An 18,763-nucleotide genomic window follows, 5' to 3' on the forward strand; every position below is an offset into this window, starting at 1 on the left:
TCCTTCAGCAAAGCATGGGAGATTTAAATGAGATACCCAAAAAAGAGCATTTAATAATCAGTTTGTGCTTGATTCTGTCGCCTGGAATAACGTGGTCGTGCAGGTAAAGGGAAGGGAGGCTTTCAGGATGATGCTCAGAGCTGCAGAGAGCCCAAATTATGTCAGAAACCTGGTGATTTTAACATGCCTGGTCCTCTAAATCAAATTTGACTAGCAATGGAGTCGAAACCACAAAGGTAATCAGTTAATAAAACTTCACACTTACATGCTACTTTCATTCAAGGATTTAAAGCCCTTTGCAAAGGTCAGTATTACAATGATGAGAATTTTCCAGCTGAAATGTTTTCACTGGGAAGGAGAGAGAGAGAAGAAAGAAAAAAAAAGGAAGAGAGAAAAATATTCTCTTTTCCTGGAAGTTGGAAAGTGTGCTGGTTTTAATGCAGGCAAGAAGTAATACTCCCTTGTAAGGGGGAAAATAAATGGCTATGAAAATGTTAATGGTGTTTTGAAGCTTCACAGAAGAGCCTTAGTTGTGTAGCAGCCTTAATACACAGCAGCACCCCCAGTCTGCAAGCAAACAGCCTTCTGCAGAATGAACTCAAACACAATGGGGAAAGTTGCCGGATTATTTAGAAATCGAATTCCCACTGAAATGAGGCACTGAGCATTTTATTTCACATGCATTTAAATCAGTGCTGCTGCCATAGCAAAGAAACCACCTGTAACCTCTCCCCAGTCCTGCCTTGCTGGGTAGACACAGAAATCCAGCCACATCCGGGGCTGCATCCCCAGGACATGGAGGGGATCCACCCCTGTGCTGTGCTGTGGGCAGACCCCTCCCCTGCAGTCCTGATCCAGCTCTGGGGCAACACAAGAGCGACATGGAGCTGTTGGAGTGAGTCCAGAGGAGGCCATGGAGATGCTGCAAGGGCTTGGAGCAACCTGGTCTGGTGGAAGGTGGCCTCGGGGTTGGAACTGGATGAGCTTTAAGGTTCCTCCCAACCCAAACCATCCTATTGTTATCAATACTGTAGCCAATTTCGCTTTAAGGTGTAAGTTTTATTAAACTGAGGAAGCGATAGCAGATAAAGCAGCGCTGGGCGCGCCGCGGACCCCGCCGCTCCGCCCAAGACGCGCGCACGCGGTCCCTGGGAGGCGGTCCTTTATCTTTTTCGGTTCAAGGCCCCAGCCAATCCTGTCGCCCCTCCTCACTCGGATGTTGACATAGCTCTTCCCCATTGGTTCCCTTTGTTGCGGGGGGGGGGGGGGGGGGTCTCATTACCGAGAAGTTTCGGGAAGTTTCGAGAAGCGCCCACTGAATCCTCCTCACCACCGCAGCCCCATCCCCTCAAGCATTGCAACAAGACACCACTTCGAGCGACGCGGCCCCCCTTTTCTCTCTCACAATCCTGTGCAACAATACAACTGACCTCCCCCCATTACTTACAGAGTACAGCAGTTAGTCAAAAAGGAGTATTGTTTCACATAACGACAGCCACAGAGAGCCTCCCTCCCCCCAAACTTCTTGATGAACAAACCCCACACATTACACTATGATGCTATGATGACAGGTACTCAACAGGCAGGGCCAAAAAGAAAAAAATCAAGCTTTATTTCCTAAGGGATGCAAGCTAAAAATAATAATAATACTAATAAAAGATCTTTTCATTTCCAGGGCGACTGCTGCTCCGCAGCGAGCGAAGCGTGCACGCACCAGCCTGAGACACTTGTGCTTCAATCAATAAATCTCAGTTCACTGCTGCTCCTAAGGCAGGTTTAACCCAACTGGCATCGGTTTGGCTCATTAGTACAAGTGCACCTGGAAGAGTTAGCCCTGCTTAGTTAAACCAGGGCAAGTAACCCCAACACCAGAGCACGTATCTACATGCAGACACTTCAGTACAACGTGGAGAGCTGTGGCAACCCCCTCAAACGTTCACCTTTCACGCAGCAGTGAGTAATTAAGAGTCCACAGCTGTAATTACTTGGACATGCTCGGGGTCATAAGTGCGCTAAGGGGCCCCACCTGCCCTTTTGGGTTTTAGGGTGGAGGTGAGGGAGTCTCAGGCCTTGGTGGCTGTGCAGAGCGTGATGGTAAGTGCTGCTTTTATTGCTTTGGTTTTATTTTGGAGCCCTTCTGCTCTGTCCCTAACCTCTCACTGGGCAAAAATGAAATTAAAGGCAGAGAAGAAGTAATCCCCAGAAGCTCAAAAATGGTAATTAAAGGAAAGAAATCCTTCCTTTTCATCCCCCTCCTCCCTGCACCCTTGCTTTGACAGGGTTTCACCCCCCCCCCCAAAAAAAAAAACGCTTTATTTGGGGGTATATTTTAGTGGTTTTAGTTTTCTTTTCCACTCCTGGCTCGGGAGGGGATTGTCTTTGGACGTCGGGGGTGTCTCTAACCCCACTCCCAGGGTTCAGGCTGCAAATGGGGAGCTCAGACTCCCTCTACCGCCTTTTCCCCGTTCATGACCTGTATGAGGCTGCCGGCTGTGCGGCTGTAACTTACTACCGGGGTGTCCGTGTGTGTATTTTGGGTACACTTCATCCCCCCAAGATACCGGAGCGCTGCGGGAGAGCCCGTCTACCCCCCAGGCACCCCCTCAAAACGTTTATGCGTTGAAAGGGAAGGCATGTAGGTGCCCTGTTGGGGTAGGAGCAGCACTGGGGGGTGCATAAAGGACCCGCACCTTAGCCCAGTCTGGCGCTCCCTCTCCCCGCGCATCCCATGCCGGGCTATCGTGAGCCGTCCCTTGGCTGCGCGTAAGTTACTCCCCCTTTAACCATCACTTTGCTGCCGTTTCTCCCTCCCCTTTTCTCTTCCCCCCCCTCAAAAGGCAGGCAGCGCGGCGAGGCTCGCTCCGCCAGTCAAGGCAGCGCTGCCGGGGGAGGAGCTGGGGGGGGCGGCGGCGATGGAGCCGGGCGAGCGGAGCCGGCGGGCGGCGGCGACGGCCTGAACCCCCCCCCCATCCATCCATCAACAGCATTATCCCTTCCCGGAGCCCCCCGAGCCCACCCTGAGGAATGAGCGCTTTCCAGGCAGACCTCCTCCTCCTCTTCCTCGGATGCTTCCTCCTGAGCCACGGTAGGACCCGGCGCCGCACTTGAGTTTCCGAGCGGGGCGGACTGGAGGAGCTGGGGGGGTCTCCCTGTTTCGGGGGTCTGGTGGTGGTGATGGGGGGAGTGGGATGGTGGTAATTCTGCTTTTTGCCCCTTGCATAAGGGGTTAAAAAGGTGGGGGAAGAGCGGAGGATTGCAGAGTTTTCATGGCGAGGCAGCTTACCTTTTCCTTCTTTAAAAAAGGATAAATCTTTAGCATGCAAGTGAGTTCTTTCTGCTCCAGCTCCGTTAATTAGATCGTGTTTGTGTGTAAACATGGCTTTGCTCAGCAACAGCCCCCACCCCGCTTTCTCCATTGACGCCCCGTCTTTTCGTGGGTGCTGAATTTCGGGGGGGGGGAGGCTGGCTCCAGACCTCCAGCGATTCCAGAGCTGGGGCAGGGAACCCTTTGCTCCTGGGGAGCTTGGAAGGGGGAGAGAGTTGCTTTGAATCCCCCTCCGAAGGGAGGTGGGCAGCCCCTGCGGTTATTGGGGGGGGGTCACACCGGGTCCCCCTCTCCCCAGCAGCGTGGGAGCTGGGGCAGGAGAGTGGGAATGTACCCTGGAACTTCATCCCCTGCTTGTCGTCGTCCCCCCCGATGAGAAACAAAGATGCATTTGGGGGGGGGGTGTGTGGTGGTGGTTTGGGAGGCTGTGTTTGCCGCGGTGCTATGTGCCTGGTCCCTGGGTTGTCACCTGTGGAGGATGCTGAGCCACAGCCAGCCCCAAGCTTTCGCCTATCTGCTGCCCATCCCCATGGTGTCAAGCACCATCTGTGCCGCGCCGCCGCGGTCCCGAAGGCAGCTTTTGTGAGGGTATGGCTTGGGGTTGCTTTAAAATTAAAGAAGGGGGGAAAACCAAACCCAAACCCACGCAGCTAGTCCATCTGTTGATTAAATGAAGGATAAAAGTTTTGGAGAGAGCAGTGCTTCTCAACGGGCAGCTGGTTTTTTGCTCAGCCAGGCATTGTTGCTGAATGGCCCCCACCATACGCTGAGATTCACCCTATTCCCTGAGCAGGGACGCCGTGCTTAGAGGTGGCTGCTCTCCTGGTTGTCCTTCCCTCTTCTTTCCCTGTGCTCGGATGTGATACTCGGCTCCCACGCTGCCCTCCCTTCCCCTTTCCTTCTCTCTGCTTGTACTAATATTCCTTCAGGGAGAAAGCTGTGTTTGCATTCGCTTTTGCTTCTGCACAAAAGAAACCCACTGTGCCTTCAGTGTAGGTTTCTGGCTGAACAAATCCAAACTCTCCCTGGTACAGCAGGGCATTGCCGGGTCCAGGGATAGACACGATATGGAAGCTGATCTTGGCCTTCTCGCATCCCTCCCTGCTCCCATGGATCCCTCAACTCCCTGCAGGTCAAATGGCAGTTTGCTAGTGGAGCTGAGTAACTTTGTGTGTGGGGATTTGTTTCTTTTTCCCCTCCCTTCCTCCCTTTTGCAGCCATTATTCTTAATAAGGACTAATGCACTTTTTAATAGTGCCTGTGCTCGAAAGCTGCTCCTTGGCTCTGCTGCACATAGCCTGAGCTCTGCTGGTTTGTCTCCCCTGTCTGCACCGTCAGGAGTGTGCATCTGGTACCTTGCTTATTCATGCCAGGTTATGAGGCGCAGAGAGTGTCTTGCAGAGTGGTTTTTGGCTGTTTATTCCCGCAGGATGAACCAAATGCATTGATTGCTATGGAGCTGCTGCTTGCAGTGCGGGAGAAAGGGGCTGTTGGCAGCGTTGTGGCTTTCCCCTTTGGGGTGAAACCATGCAAATGGTTCCTAATAGGATTTAATGCAAAGGAGTCCTTAAACCACATGGTACTTGGGGGGAGAAAAGGCCTGGGTATGGGAACTGGAGCTTATTTTTCTGGTGTATGTTGTGTTTGCCCCCCCTAAAGTAGCTGCTGTGGTTGTTTCGGAGTGTCCAGATGTGGTGGCATACTCTTTCAGCTTGTAAGGACTAGTGGGCTGTGGGGATGGGATGTGATGTGTTCTGTGTTACGAGGGCAGTCATGCCTCACTCTGGAGGGAGCTGCTGGGCCCAAACTCACTTGAACAACTGAAATCACTTGACCCTGCCCAGCAGGAGTTTCAGTAGCTCCTTTCTGTAGGCAAGGAGCAGGCAGGGCTGCTGTTTCCTTGCCTGCAGCACTAAAGTGGCTCGAAGGGATTTGCCATAATAAGGCAGGCAGGACTTAAATCCCCCTGAGCCGTGGCCAGCAGGGATGGGAGGATCACCTCTGCTGAAAACCTTGCCTGGGCTCTGCGGTCTGGGCAGTAATTTAAAATCAAAGCTCCCTTACACAAAACCTCACTGGGAAGGGATTTCCTACCAGATGCAGATGGAAACTTGGACTCCGGCTGAGCGTGCAAGAGGAAGTTGCTTGTTGCTTGCTATCTGGGTGCACGCAGGCATCGCTCAGCGTAGCAGGAGGATCTGCTTCGCAGCTGACTTCTGTGCTTCTGAGGAAGAACAAATTGCCTTCCCTTGAGCATCCTCTGTCTTTCGCCCTTGCAAACGGTCTGAAGCAGCCTGTGTTTTTCCTGTCTCAAAGTCGATAGGGTCGGTGTTTCCTCTTGAGGGCTGGTTCTCCCCGGTACTGCTCGCTGGTCCCCCCTGTCAGGAGGGAAGCTGTCAGGACCACAGCTTGGGTGGAAGGTGAGATAAAGTCGCAGCACAATTTGCCTCCTGCAGAGACTAGATGTGTGGTGCCCCTTGGTGGGAAGAAGTCGATGCTGCCATGAAACTGCCTGCCTGGGGAATAGCTTATCCCTCTTTGCTCTGTGCTCCAGTGTCAGCCAAACTGGGTGAAGCTGAAAGCAACTGGGGAAAGTGGGAAGGAGCACTGCTGAAGATGTATCTATAACCATCTCCTTCCTCTTCCTGGCCTGTGCTGTAACTAGATGAGTTTGGCAGGATCTGAGATTTACCTTGGATGGGAAGATTTCTGCCTGTCTGGGGCTCTCTTTCCAAAGGCATGTTTGTTTTCCCTCAGGGTGATGAATACCAGGTTCTCTGGGTGTTGCAGGGTATGTTTTTCTCCTTCACAGTTCACTTGGTTCCTCCCTGGAAGCAAATGCTTTGCAATCTTCTGTCAGAGGGGCCCGTTATTAGCAGCAGTGGCTCAACTTCCCAGTGGCTTGTCAGGTGGAGAAGGGGGAAATTATGCTGATGGGAGAAACCAGGCCAGTTCCACCCACTAGCAGGGGTTAGGACCTGGAGATGGGGATTTGAGCATCTCAGAGGAGGCTAGTGGGTGTCAGGGGCAAAGCTACAAGTTTACAGAGGTGTGTGTACAAGGGCTGGTGACTTGGCTCCTCTTTTAAGGTGCAGGGGGTATTTGTGGGTCTGGCAACCATGAATGAATGAGAATTAATTCTTGCTAATGAGAAGCCTGGGAACCTGTGGTTGTGATCCCTCTTGAAAGCTAATTCCTCCTGTCATGTGGGAGGGAAGGGTAGCTTAGCAGGAGAAATGCGCTTCCTGAACCCAGGAGGTGAATCCCAGCACTGGGGAGCTGTTTGGGAAGGACAAGAAGCTCATCTGCTGCCGCAAAGCGAGCAAGTGCTAATGGGGTTTAAAAATTAAGCCATGGAGCAGTGCTAGCAGCATGAAGTTGCACCTAAAGATGGTTGGGTTGAAGACAGTAATGGTTTGGAAGGGTGCTATGTGGAGATGGGAGGTGCTGCTGGTGGGAAGCTGTGGGTTTGGCTGGGGCATGCAGTTCACAACCAGGCTGTGTGTGAGGGAAGCTGAAATCAGCCTCAAGTTAGAGCTGGTGGTGTGCTATCCTGGAGGAGTGCAGGATTGCTGCCTCCTCCAACATCTGTGGTAATGAAATGCCTATTTCTGCATGCTTGCCCGTCTTCAGGCCATGCTTCCTACGGTGAGGGCTGCAGATGCCTTTGCTCAGATGGGTTTTCTTGCGAGGTTTCAGTTATTTGAAAGGAACAAGAGGGAGGAGCTGTGGTTGGTGTTCAAACGCCCTTTGCCAGAGGGAGGAAAGGGGGGAGAAGCACCTGCCCTGATGCTAACTCTGCATCCCTCCTGGTTCCCTCCCTTCCAATGTAAGGCTGAGGTCCTTGGGCAGTTTGTGCTCAGCACAGATATCAATGACTTTGTGTTTCCCTGTTGTTTCAGGGGACTTCAAGTGGAGCAGAAATCCCTGTCAGGTTACCAGCACTGCATGTCACCAGCTCCCGGTCTCTCTGTAGTTGGACTGTGTATGTTAGAATAAAAAGGCTCAATGCTCTTCTTTCTTTTGTAGCTGTAAATAAAGAGGAGAGGCCAATGTGCCCCTTAGGTTGTGTTTTGGCTGAAGATCAAGGGCTTTAGATAAACTGTTTTCCTAGGAGCAGGAATGTGATGGAGAGCATGGCTCACTTCAAACCTTGGATTAAATGATGGGGTTTGCAAGTTTGTGATGCTCCTGGCTTTCAGCCCTTTAGCAGTGCTGGGCAGAGAGGACTTGGGAAAATGCTGCTGGAGAGCTGGCTTTACATCCCTCCCAGCATCCTTCCAGCAGGATTAAACAGCTTTTTAAAACGATATTTATTTGAAGGACAAGTAAATTTATAACAACAGTGGCTGAAGACCCTAACTGAGCTCCTGTTCAGAAGCAATGCAAGTCTTTCCTTTGACTTCATCGGGAGCTACCTCTGGCTGAAGGGAGAGGCAGAGCTATAGTATGAGCTTATTTAATAAATCAATAGGTAGTGAAGCAAATTGGTTATAAATCAGTCTCTTATTTGCTGAGATTTAAGGCTGTTGTGAGTTTTTGAGGTGGCTTGCCCTGCCTTGGGGGCTGGCACTTGTCCCAGCTCTTGCAGGGGGGGTGTGTGAATCCATTGCCTGCTGTATTAATTTCCAGCATGCCAGGAAACGTGTGGGATTTCTTCTCTCTTGGCTGGGAAGAGCTGAAGTTAAAACCCCAGGCTGTGTTTTCCAGGCAAGGGTTGGAGAAGCAGGATACTGATGCTGCTCAGACCTGGGTGCCTGTTCACTGCACCTCGGGGAGTGTTTGTACTCCAAACCACTCGAATTGAGGAGAAGAAAACAGTCGTTTCTGAGCTGTGCATTGTGCTAGGGCAGAGCAAACGCTGGGTTCTGGCCTTGGAAACTGTGGCCCAGCAGATGTCCTGGTTCAGTCTGCCTTTTGAGTACAGTCAAGCCTGTTTATTCATCACTTTCTGGCAGGACCCATGCTCAAGTGTTTGCCTTTACCTGGTGGCAGCAGCTTCCAAAGTGGAGCAGAAGGAGCTGCAGGTCACTTGGCTGTCACTTGTGACTCTTCCCTTTGCTAAATTGCATTAAACAGCTTAAAACCTAAATGTGCTTTGAGTGTACCTCTTAGCTATGGGCTCTGGGCTTCCAGCCGCTCTCAATGTCACATGCTGTCTAGAAGTAGGAGGTGGAACACTCGCATTGTTAAATTCAGATGCTAACTTCGGGATAAGATCTTGTCTTAATGTGTTCATTCACCGCCCCCGATTGCAAACAGAAGCTACAGCGAGCTTTTGGTCTGTTGCTTTTTGGGCAGGATGACATTGGTTTTTGAGGGCTTTGCCATAACTGCTGCTCATTAACCGTTGATGCAAACATGTCAGGCTTTCAAGTAGGGTAATAGATGCTTTCTTTTGTTTCCAATGACTTTGTGTTTGGTGGAATTGCTGTGCTGCTTTGATATGTATGTGGTCAGATGGTGGCTAATTCGCCTCTTAAGTGCTAGTGAATTGATGTTCTTGGGTCTGTTGTTGTCATTTCCAATATGGCATGGGGCAAAGCCACGTGTGTGTGTGCACCCTGCCTGCTCGCAGGCTGCAGCACCTAAAGGCTGCAAAGCTCAGGAGCCTTTTGGGTGGGCAGCCCTGTCTCTGTGGGAGGGGAAATGCAGAAGATCATAGCATCCTGAAATGTTCGATAATGGGTTTTTACAGAGCCCAGCAGGATGCCTGCTGCAGGCCAGGGCAGCCTTGCTAATTGCACATGAAATATGCACCAGAAGTGGAGGGGATGAATTTCCTCCAAATTCCTCTTGGATGAAGGATCAAAGCTTTATGCTGTGGGTCCAATATTGCTTCACTCCCATCCTCAAGCAGGGATTGAATGGGAGAAGCCCTTGGGTTTGGAGTCCCACCTTGCGTTTTTGGTAGGTACTCACTCATTGACCTAATATTGCCTAACTCATTAAAGATCAGAAATGGGGTCCTAAATCCTTCTCAGCTCCTCCCTCCCAGTATAAATGAGTATTCAAGCTGTATGCTGCCAGTCAGTAAATGTCAATATTGGATAAGTGTTTCCTTTATATCACTGCAATTTAGCATAAGCTGCTTGGAAACAAATGTCTTCCATAAGCATGAGGTGTTTCAGTAAGTACACAGTCAACATTGCTGGGAGGATTAAATAAATGTCAGCCCCACTTGTACGCTCAGCAGCGAGTTAAGACAGACAAACTTGCATAATGGCCAGCATGGCAGTGGCAACAGGAAGGATTTTGCCAAGTCTCTGTGGAGAACATGGGATGCAGGGGAGCCCTTTGGATGGAGGTACCTGGATCCTCAGGGGGTGTGGAGATGGGGTGCGGGAGCACCTTAGCGCTGATGGGATGGGGTGCAAAGGGATGCGTGGACCTTCCTTCAGGACTAACAGGTCTGCTCTTTCTTTGGCTTGACGGATCTACCTCTGTGCTTTTCTGCTGCAGCCTGGGAGTTGCTTGGCTGCAGCTGGCAAGGCGAAAGGGTGAGGCTTGGCCATCTCCTGCTTTGTGGTGAGGAACGTGATGTGCTTTGAGAGCTGGCTGTCAGTCCTGAGCTTGCCTGCAGCTTCAGGCTTCATGAAAGAGTGACGTTGGTCCGTGCTGGCAAGGCTTGTGCATGTGAAGGTGGATGATGGAGATGGTCACCGTTGGCTGCTCTGCCTTCAGCTGTGTGAATGAGAGTGTGTCTCTGCCAAGCAGGCAAGGGCATCTGGCTTCTGTAAAGGGATCTAAATCCAGCCAGCAAGTCAAGGTGCTGCTTGCTTGATTGTCAGCAGGGGCTCGAATCCTCTCCTCAAGCTGTGTCTGCAGGAAAACCCCGCTCTCCACCACCCCTCTCTTTGCATCCTCACCACTCACCCTGAGGTGTTGCTGGATGCTGTCTTAGTCTGCCAGCAAGGGGAGAGAATCTGGGAGCGTGGCAGGGGGCTGAGCTGGATGCGTTTCCATTCCCAACGATGCAAAACTGCTGCTTTCTCCCCAGCTGGCAAGCAGCTGACTGCAGCCACTTGTTCCCAGCTGCACCAAAATAACTGTAGACAAAATTGTTAGAGTCAGATGAGCCTGATGGGCTCCTCTAATGCTGGTCTGGGTGGGCTTGTTATCCTGCAGAGTGTGTATTCTAATGACTGGCCATCACTGTTCCAGGTGACTTGAGCAGAGCATCCCAGTTGTGTCCCAGCAGTCAGAGGCTTTTGCAGCCAGCGCTGACTGTGGCTCTCGCCTCGTTAGGCTGCACATTTACAGTGCTGAACAAAACAGCTTGTGGGCATGTGGGGTGTCTCCATAATTCAGACTAGAGCAGGGATGCGCCGGGGTGCACAGGGGAAGGAACACCCGAGTATTCTGGATCTCAAAGCAGGTCATCGGGTAGAGCTAATGCAGTTGTTATCCTCACTTTGTCTGTTCAGCCTGGCGGTGGCAGCAGCAGCGCTTACATGGAGCTGAGCAGCCCGATTTGTCCAGTGCTGGGCTCCTTTGGAGCGGGGCAAGGTGACCTGATGGGCTTCAGCTCTGCGGGAGCATCAGCCTCAAGTGTGGGGTTTCAACCACGGCTGTTCCCCCTCCTATGCTGGGGAGACGTTGGGGTAAGGAGAAGAGTTGGGGGGGTTCTAAAGTTCCGACCCCTCTCCTGAGGAGCAGTGGTTACCCCACTGTGTGGCTGGACCCATCGCCAAGCAACAGTGCAGATCCCAAGGTGACCCTGCCAGGGAGCACATTACAGCAGTGCAGGTGCCGTGGGCTCGGTGGAAAAGGAGGAGGGGTGAGGGTGTAGAAGGGCGATGTGGGGCTGTGACCTAGTGTTAACATTCATAAGCGTGACAGTGCTGTGCACAGAGGTGATGAACCCCTTGTGTGTCCTTGCAGAACACGGGGTATCCTGCAGCAGCAGAGGATGGATGGCTTTGGTAGGGGATGCCTTGCCAAGTTGTTTTATAACCTCTTCCACAAGCTAATCATAGAATCCCAGATTGGTTTGGGTTGGAAGGGAGCTTAAAGCTCATCCAGTTCCAGCCCTTGCCATGGGCAGGGACACCTTCCACTAGAGCAGCTTGCTCCAAGCCTCTGTGTCCAACCTGGCCTTGAACACTGCCAGGGATGGGGCAGCCACAGCTTCTCTGGGCACCCTGTGCTAGCGCCTCAGCACCCTCATAGTAAAGAATTCTTTCCTAATCCCTGGAGCATGATTTAACACTCCTCTATTCCTCCTGGCTGTGTCTTTAATATGCTGGGAGTGACAGGGCTGGCCACCCCCCCCCCGCGAGTGTTGAAGAAACAGAACCAACAGATGCTAAATTTAGGGACAGCTGTTTGCAGTGTGTTGTCCTCCTGATCACAGTCTGACACTGTCTATGCTTATTCCTTGTCTTGTCCAGAGACTGAAAAGCTTTAAGATATCAAAGCTTTGAGTGGCTGTAAATTAACGCCTTCTGTCTGAGCTGAAGCTTGACTTGCTGGTAGATTCCTTGTGATTACCTTTATTTGTCTTTATAACGATGGGAATTGCCAGGTCGCTTCAAGGCAGGTGTTGTCTTTCTGTACCTGGGAGACAACACTGCCGTTTATCCCTTGCTTATGAGTTTTCCTACTAGAGACCAAGGGAAACATCTCCAGCCTTGCTGTCCCATAGCCTTTATGTGCCTCAACCCAATTCTGAAGCGCAGCTGAGGTAACCTCTGCAGTCCAGCTCAGTCCCTGTGTGCCTGAAGCCGTCCTGACCCAGCACTACATCCTGGATCACGCAATGTGCTCTTGCTTTGGTGAAGTATAAGACTTACTGAGTGCCTTTGCTTGGTTAGGATGTGCACTTTGCATCTGTGGCTTGGTCATTTGGATGGACATTGTTTCATGTGGCTGCTTTTCCCCCACTGTCTGCGGTTGGTTTGCTCCTGACAATAAACATAAGAAGCTTTCTAAGAGGTGATGGCTGTCTCCGTTGCCTGCCACCCCTTGGAAAGTGTTCATTCTCCTTCAGTTGGGTTGCAGCATAGGGATGTGGTGTCAACTCTGATGTACACTTGAGATGGGGCGGAGGGGGGACTTTGTTGGAGAACAGAATTCCTTTTGCTGTCAAGCCCAAACCAGTGTAGATGTTGTCACCTGGCAGATCAGTGATGATAGCTGAGCTGGGTGTTTGTCAGGGTCCTGCACGGCTTTGTAAGTCCAAGGGATCTTGTGTTTTTTCTTCGCCTCTTGTGGATGTATCTCCTGCAGCAGGAGCAGCTAGCGAAGATTCCCCTTGCTCTGGTCACGCTTAAAAGGATAATGTTGGTTTCAGATGGACACTTGTGATAAACTAGGAAACACGCCGCCCTTTGAAATCTTCAAAGCTCTTGTCTATCAAATGGGCTGGCTAGAAAGGCAGCTGCCAGGGCATTGATTGCCACGCTTGGATGCTGAACTCCTCCTAAGGCTGTCTTGTCTTTTAGAACTGGCACTTCTCATCTTCCTTCTTCTCCAGGCATTGCATCTCCATGGCACCGGTGTGGTATCCGCTGCACTTGTCCAGCGTCTCCCAGCAGCTCTTTATGTGCTACCTGTGATCTCCCAGATTTGCCTTTTTAATCCTTTCTGTGATGGAAGGAAACTGGAAGGGGAAAGTGCTCTCCAAGCAAAGCACATTTTTGGTGGGAATTAGTACACATAGGGAGAAGAAAGAGTGGAAGGGTGAAACCTCCCTTCTAAAGGACAGAAAAGACCTTATGCAGTTGTCAAATAGCTGATCTCCCTTCACAGTGTCTCTACAGCGGTGGCTGTAGCAATCTTTTCATCCAGCCTAGTGATTTCATTCTGTAACACATAGGTTTCAGCTCATGGGTTGGCTTTCTCCCAAGCACACACAGAAATGCATGTAGTGCTCTTTAACCTGAGCAAGTTGCTGCTGACTTCAGCAGATCAGCGCTGCTGCCCCAGTGGAAGCATCCTCTTTAAAATCGGGAAGGAAAGTTGATCTTTGGAAACTTTTCTGGAGCAGGAAGCAGCCAGGAATTATGGTGCAAACTCTGAAACGGACTTCCCAAAAGACAGTGTTTTGATACCTGCGGTTTTGACACCGAGTTCAGGAAGGGTTGGGTTTGCTCACAAAGGAGGGTGAGTACTGCCCTTCCAGTGGATGAAGGGATGCTGGGAAGCTGTTGTAGGAGATATATGGCTATTGATTCCTGCTTATCCTTCTCAGGGGTTAGAAATGGGATGTGGATCTCTTCTTGCCTTTGTCCAGGCCTCTGAATTTGCCCTAATGCCAGTTTGTCACAGTATATTTAATTGTAAACCAGCAATAACCTGATCCATGTATCCATAAAGCACCTTGTGGTAGGTTTGATACAATTACATTTTGTTGAATGCACAGTTTATTTCTCTTGGTTGGCTTGCGTGATTTTATTACCCATTCTGCTGTACACCACGAGGACGCTGTGTGCAGCATGTGCCTTGCTTGCTCCTCTCCAGAAGCACCCTTCCTAGTTTTAATCGGCTCATAATTATTGGAAAATATGGAAAGATTATAAAGGTGCCAATGATTTTCATCTGGCCCTGGTGCATTGAGCTGGTAAAGGAAGGACCTAAGAGGCAATTGAAGAGATTGATGGGCAGTAATGGGTATAATAGTAATTTCTGACCTGTGTTTTTAATCGTGATTGACGACAAACGCAGCTGGAGCCCCTGTGCGGAGACGAAGGGATGCAGTTAAATTACAGAGGCTTTGGAACTTAATGAGGCCATGTAATAAAAATGAGGCATAATGAGCAAAGTATAATAGTACTATTATGCTTACAAGTGCTCTAGCAGAGGGCTGAGCAGGCAGCTCCTGCATGTGCTTGGGGGGTGATCTCACGAAGGGCTTCCCTGATTGGGATGAAGATGAGGAGGCTGGGATGCATTTGGAAGATGTGGGGGGAAATATTGGCTAGCCAAGTGACATGCTTATGTGTCATCCAATGGGAATGAAGGAGTAGATGGAACACTAGGCATGGTTTGATCCCTCATGCTTGTGGTGTTGGACAAGTCTCTGCTCCAGGTTTTATTCACCTTCTCCTTGGGGAAGTCCATGTGAGCCTCCTTGCTTGATAGATAGAACTGAGAGATCTTGTGAAGAGGAAGCAATGGGGTTTTAACAGCCGGGAGGCAGGATGGGCAGGGAATTGATGGGCAGGCTCGGAGAGGTTGGCCAGGGCTGCAGCAGGTTCAGGTGCCAGCATCTTGATTTGGAGAGCTGGCCCTGAGTTTTGTGCTATTGGTGGTGGAGGTGGGAAGTGGATTAGCGTCTGCAGAGCAGTTACGACTCTGCTGCTGTTAAATGTAGTTAAACTTGAGCGACTTCTAATCTAATAATGAAAGGAAGAGAAATAAGCGTTCTCAGTGATGCATGCCCCTCACGGTAAGTACTAATTGAAAACAGATATTTACTTTAAAATTAAAATGTAAGACGGTAAATGGTGGGTTGAAGATTTTGCACACATAGGAGGGGGAAGCAATTGCACACTTCCCATCGGTGCTGCCCAAGCTGTGTGTCTCACTAGGGCAGGATCTCCCATGCTGTGGGGCTGGGAAGCCAAGCGGAAGGATGTGGGGCTTGTGTTAAAACAGAGCCCAGAGGCTTGCTCTGTTAAAACCTGGTGCATTGGGATTCTCTTCATCTGACCTTGGTCTGCAGAGGAGCTTCCAAACTGGGCTGCTGGTTTTCCTTCCTTACCTTGCAGACCTTTCCCAGCTGAAGCTGTGTGGGAAGGAGAGGTTAAGCCTTTTAAGACTGGGGAAGCATCACCTCCCTTGTCACTAAGAGGTGGTAACTCTGTTCCTGGTGGTCTCTGCTGCTTGAGACCCACATTGCTGCTCTGAGCTGACTTTCCTGGCCTGTAGCTATGGCTCAGTAGGTGAAGTGGCTGGTGCTGGAGATATGCTTGGCCGCTGCTGCCTTTTGGGGGCTGCTGGAGGAGCATCAAGGGGGGCATCTCTGGTCCCCTCTGGCCAATCTGAATGAGTGCTGATCCCCTGGGGGGGGGAATCCTTGGCTGTGAGTGCTGAGGCTGTAACAGTACTTGGCTGGCTTTGTCGCTCCAGCAGCTGAAGCCAGAGTTGCAGAGCCTTTTAAAAAGCAGTTTGTAGGCAAAGCTCAGTGCTGCATGACCAGTGACCATTAAAGGATGCTCCCTGACAACAGCCCCCTCCCAGCACTGCAGCCTTCAGAGGGAGGTAGCCTGGTCCTAATCCCTTTGTGCAGACTTCTTGCTTGTTCCTCATATGGGTGCATTTGTATCATTTGCATTTTGCACTCTGACGGTATGCCTGGAATTCAGATTGAAATGGGGGCTTGAATAGATTTGCATCCTAATGAGCAGTGGCTTTATTTATTTATTTGGAGTCCTTTCAAGCAGGCAGCAGCCTGCTAGAAAGCAGCTTGCGTTAGTGAGAGCTCTCTGGGAGCACAAGAACCCTTGCTTGTTCCCTGAGACCCATTTCCCCTTGTGTACAACTGGTTGGAGCTGATGGTTTTTGCTCCAGCAGCTTTTGTCTCAGACCTTTTGAACCCTTGTGGAGGCAACTGTCTAGATCAAAGGATGGTTTCATCCTGCCTTACCTAACCAGAGATGCCTCTTTAAGGTTACACTGGTGCTGAGTCTGGATATGGACTTGCCACATAGCGAAGTGGGCTTGCTACTGTGTTAGAGCTGGTTATAGCCAGCACAAGCCACTTGATGCTGAATGCAGTGGTCTGTAGGCAAGATAATCAGTGTGCCGCTGTTCTCTCCTTGTCTCTGCAGTAGTGCTCAGGGTGATGTGGGTACCTGCTGGCTGCAGCTTTCTGTGTTCCTCATCAGTCTGTGACCCTTCACCACGAGGCTGTTATTTCTGGTGTCTCAGTAGCTGACCTTGGAATGTTGCATATGGGCTTGGGCTGTGATGCCCATCAATCCTGCTGTCGTCCACCCATGCTGTTTTCCCTCAACGGGAGCCTTCCAGCCTCTTTCAAAGTCAGCAATAGAGAAGGAAGTTTGGAAATGTTGAGGAAGTGTCAGAGAAGAGGAAGCCAAGGGCTGGGAGAAAACCACCCCAAGCTCCATGTCATTACTAGGGAGGATAAAAAGATATCAAAGCCCAAATGCTTCACTGAATTGCAGCACCGAGTCCCTTTGTGTTCTTACTCCCTGTGCCTTATCTCCAGCAGATCCACCCAGGGCATAGCTTAATGCTCAAGTCTTCCCATGCCAGCTCTCCCTCCCCAGATGACTTCTGCTGCAGCTGAGTTCATTGCTGTAAAACGGCCAAGAGAAGGCTTCCGAGATGGCAGCAGGAATTGGGTCACATTGTGTTGCCCCAGGAGAGCCAGTTGCTCTCAGAGCAGTCTGGCTTCCAGTTATTATTTTACAGGGGATGTTTGAGGTTGATAAGGGAGACATTCTGCCTGCCAGTGGGGCTTATTTGGGGCTTATTGTATGCTCCAGTTTATATTTTAATATAGTCAAAGGTGACTTACAACTTTAATATTAATTTTAAACCTGATTGTGCGAGGGTGGTTTTTTTATCTATGTGAAAGCAGATTAATCTCAGCCTTCCTTGATCCTGCTGGTAGCTTTGCTCTCCCTGGCTGGAGACACACGTGGCCTATGTTGCACCAACAAAAGGCAAGGAGGAAGATGTTTGCATGGTGATAAATAATAGTCAGAGGGGCTGCTTTTCTTCCAGGGAAATCTCTGCTCTGCAAGTGCAACAATGGCATCAGTGGGAGTTCTTGCTTTTGTATGAGGTTCTGCGCCTTGGCTTGCGGAGCGGGGCTGTGCTGAACAGTGTCCAGCTTTGTGCTTCCCTCATCTTTTGTTCTTGTGTTTCTCCCTGGTTTTGCAGCTCTCTGTAATACAACTCCTTTTGTGCCACTTTGTGCTGCTGGCATTACAATTTCTCACATGCTCTCTGTGCTGCTTGCAAGAGGTTTTGTGCCCCAGGTGACAACATTCCATGTGGTGAGAGCATGGCCTTGTGGCAGGGCACTGGGGTGGGACATGGGGAGCTGGAGTTGTACCATTGTCCTGCTTTTGACTCCTTGAGCATCCTTGGGTGGTCATGCTAGGCTGGAGGATCCAACAGCCATTATAGCTTGGTGATGCTTCTGCCTCTGGGTGCCTAATTCATGGTGTTTCAAGCCACCTTTAATGCTGAATACTTGGAGCAGATGTCATGCCTTTTAAGATGGCCAAAGTTGTGTACCCAAAACTCTGAGAGCTAAGGCATAAAGCCTGAAGCAGAGATCCATACTAGCTGGTATCACAGCCTTGTGGAGGAGGAAACAGGAGGGTTAGCTTGCTAAAGCTACTCCATGTCTGTCTGCTCCCCACGTTATATTCCAGCCTGAGGTGGGAAGCCATCAGGTATTGTGTTGGCTTAGAAGCCAAACAGAAATGATCTCAAGACAGTGATGAGACTGAAGAGCCATTAAAGGCAAGACTTGACACCGTGCAAGCGAATGCCAAACAGCAGCCACATAAATCCCATTTGTTTTACATTTCAGAGCTTAATGAGACAGAAATCACATGGCAATTGTCAGATGTGAAGGCAGAGATTGCTAGTTTGCATTTAACTAAAGCAGCTGCTGTATGCATCCCCAGAGTCTGAAACTAAGTTGTGGTACCCACTTGCTGCATTGCTGGTGTGATGGGGAATGTACCTTGTATAGCTGCAAACTGCTGGTTGTCCTGAAGCTCAGCACCCTTTGTGTGTGTATGTAAACCCCCTGGCAGCTACACCAGGTTGTCTCATAGTTTTGGAGGTCATCAGCTTTTCATCCTGTCCAAAGTGGTCAGGCATCACATTCTTCACATAAAGAATTATCTAGGTAGCATCTTTAGCACAGAGACACCAAGACATTTCTGGGAATCATCTCAAACTCATGTAACCCATCACGCTTCCCTCCATTATTTTTCAGGGTAAATCTATATTTAAGTCAAAATGAACAATAGGAAGATATTAACGTCAAAGTGCATTATCTTGGGTAACTTGCTTCATCTCTGCTAATCTGTGCCTCAGCTTTCCAGATAATGTTCATAAATTGCTAAAGCAGTGTTTTAATATTGACATAAGCTGCAGTCTTTGACAACAGTTACAGAACAGGCTGTGTGTGGAGATCTGTAATGGATTATTCTTCCCTTCCTTGTCTCTCTGAACTGAAAACCTGAAGCTATATTGGGTTAACTGAAAATACTTGTTTCAGGTCAAATAAAACATTTCATCTGATATGATAAGTGCTTTGTTCAGACTTCCAACCCCTTTTTTTAAAGTAAATTAACTTCAGCTATGTCTTGGGGGGGAGAAAGAAGTCTGAATGCTGCATGTAGATGGGAAAACATCTAAACAAAGCACTTTGACTTCTGACAGCAACTTCCCTTCCTTTCAGCCTGAACCACTGAATGGGTTAGACAGGAGTTCATGAAG

The 18,763-nt window shown here is 50.0% G+C and overlaps 1 protein-coding gene across 3 annotated transcripts in view; it reads left to right on the forward strand.

Moving 5' to 3' along the window:
- The first annotated feature begins 1,964 nt into the window (after nucleotides 1-1,964).
- KIRREL3 (kirre like nephrin family adhesion molecule 3) overlaps nucleotides 1,965-18,763 on the forward strand; it is a 270,390-nt gene continuing 253,591 nt past the window's right edge. For all 3 annotated transcript variants that reach the window (XM_062608784.1, XM_062608786.1, XM_062608787.1), the window contains exons 1-2: nucleotides 1,965-2,094; nucleotides 2,838-3,085. In XM_062608784.1, coding sequence (XP_062464768.1) covers nucleotides 3,025-3,085 — 61 coding nt within the window. In that variant the 5' untranslated portion in view covers nucleotides 1,965-2,094; nucleotides 2,838-3,024. The remainder of the gene's footprint in view (nucleotides 2,095-2,837; nucleotides 3,086-18,763) is intronic.

The sequence above is a fragment of the Pezoporus occidentalis genome, unplaced genomic scaffold, assembly GCF_034315485.1.
Source record: "Pezoporus occidentalis ecotype Australia unplaced genomic scaffold, CSIRO_AGI_Poc_V1 ctg130, whole genome shotgun sequence".
Classification (NCBI taxonomy): Eukaryota; Metazoa; Chordata; class Aves; order Psittaciformes; family Psittacidae; genus Pezoporus; species Pezoporus occidentalis.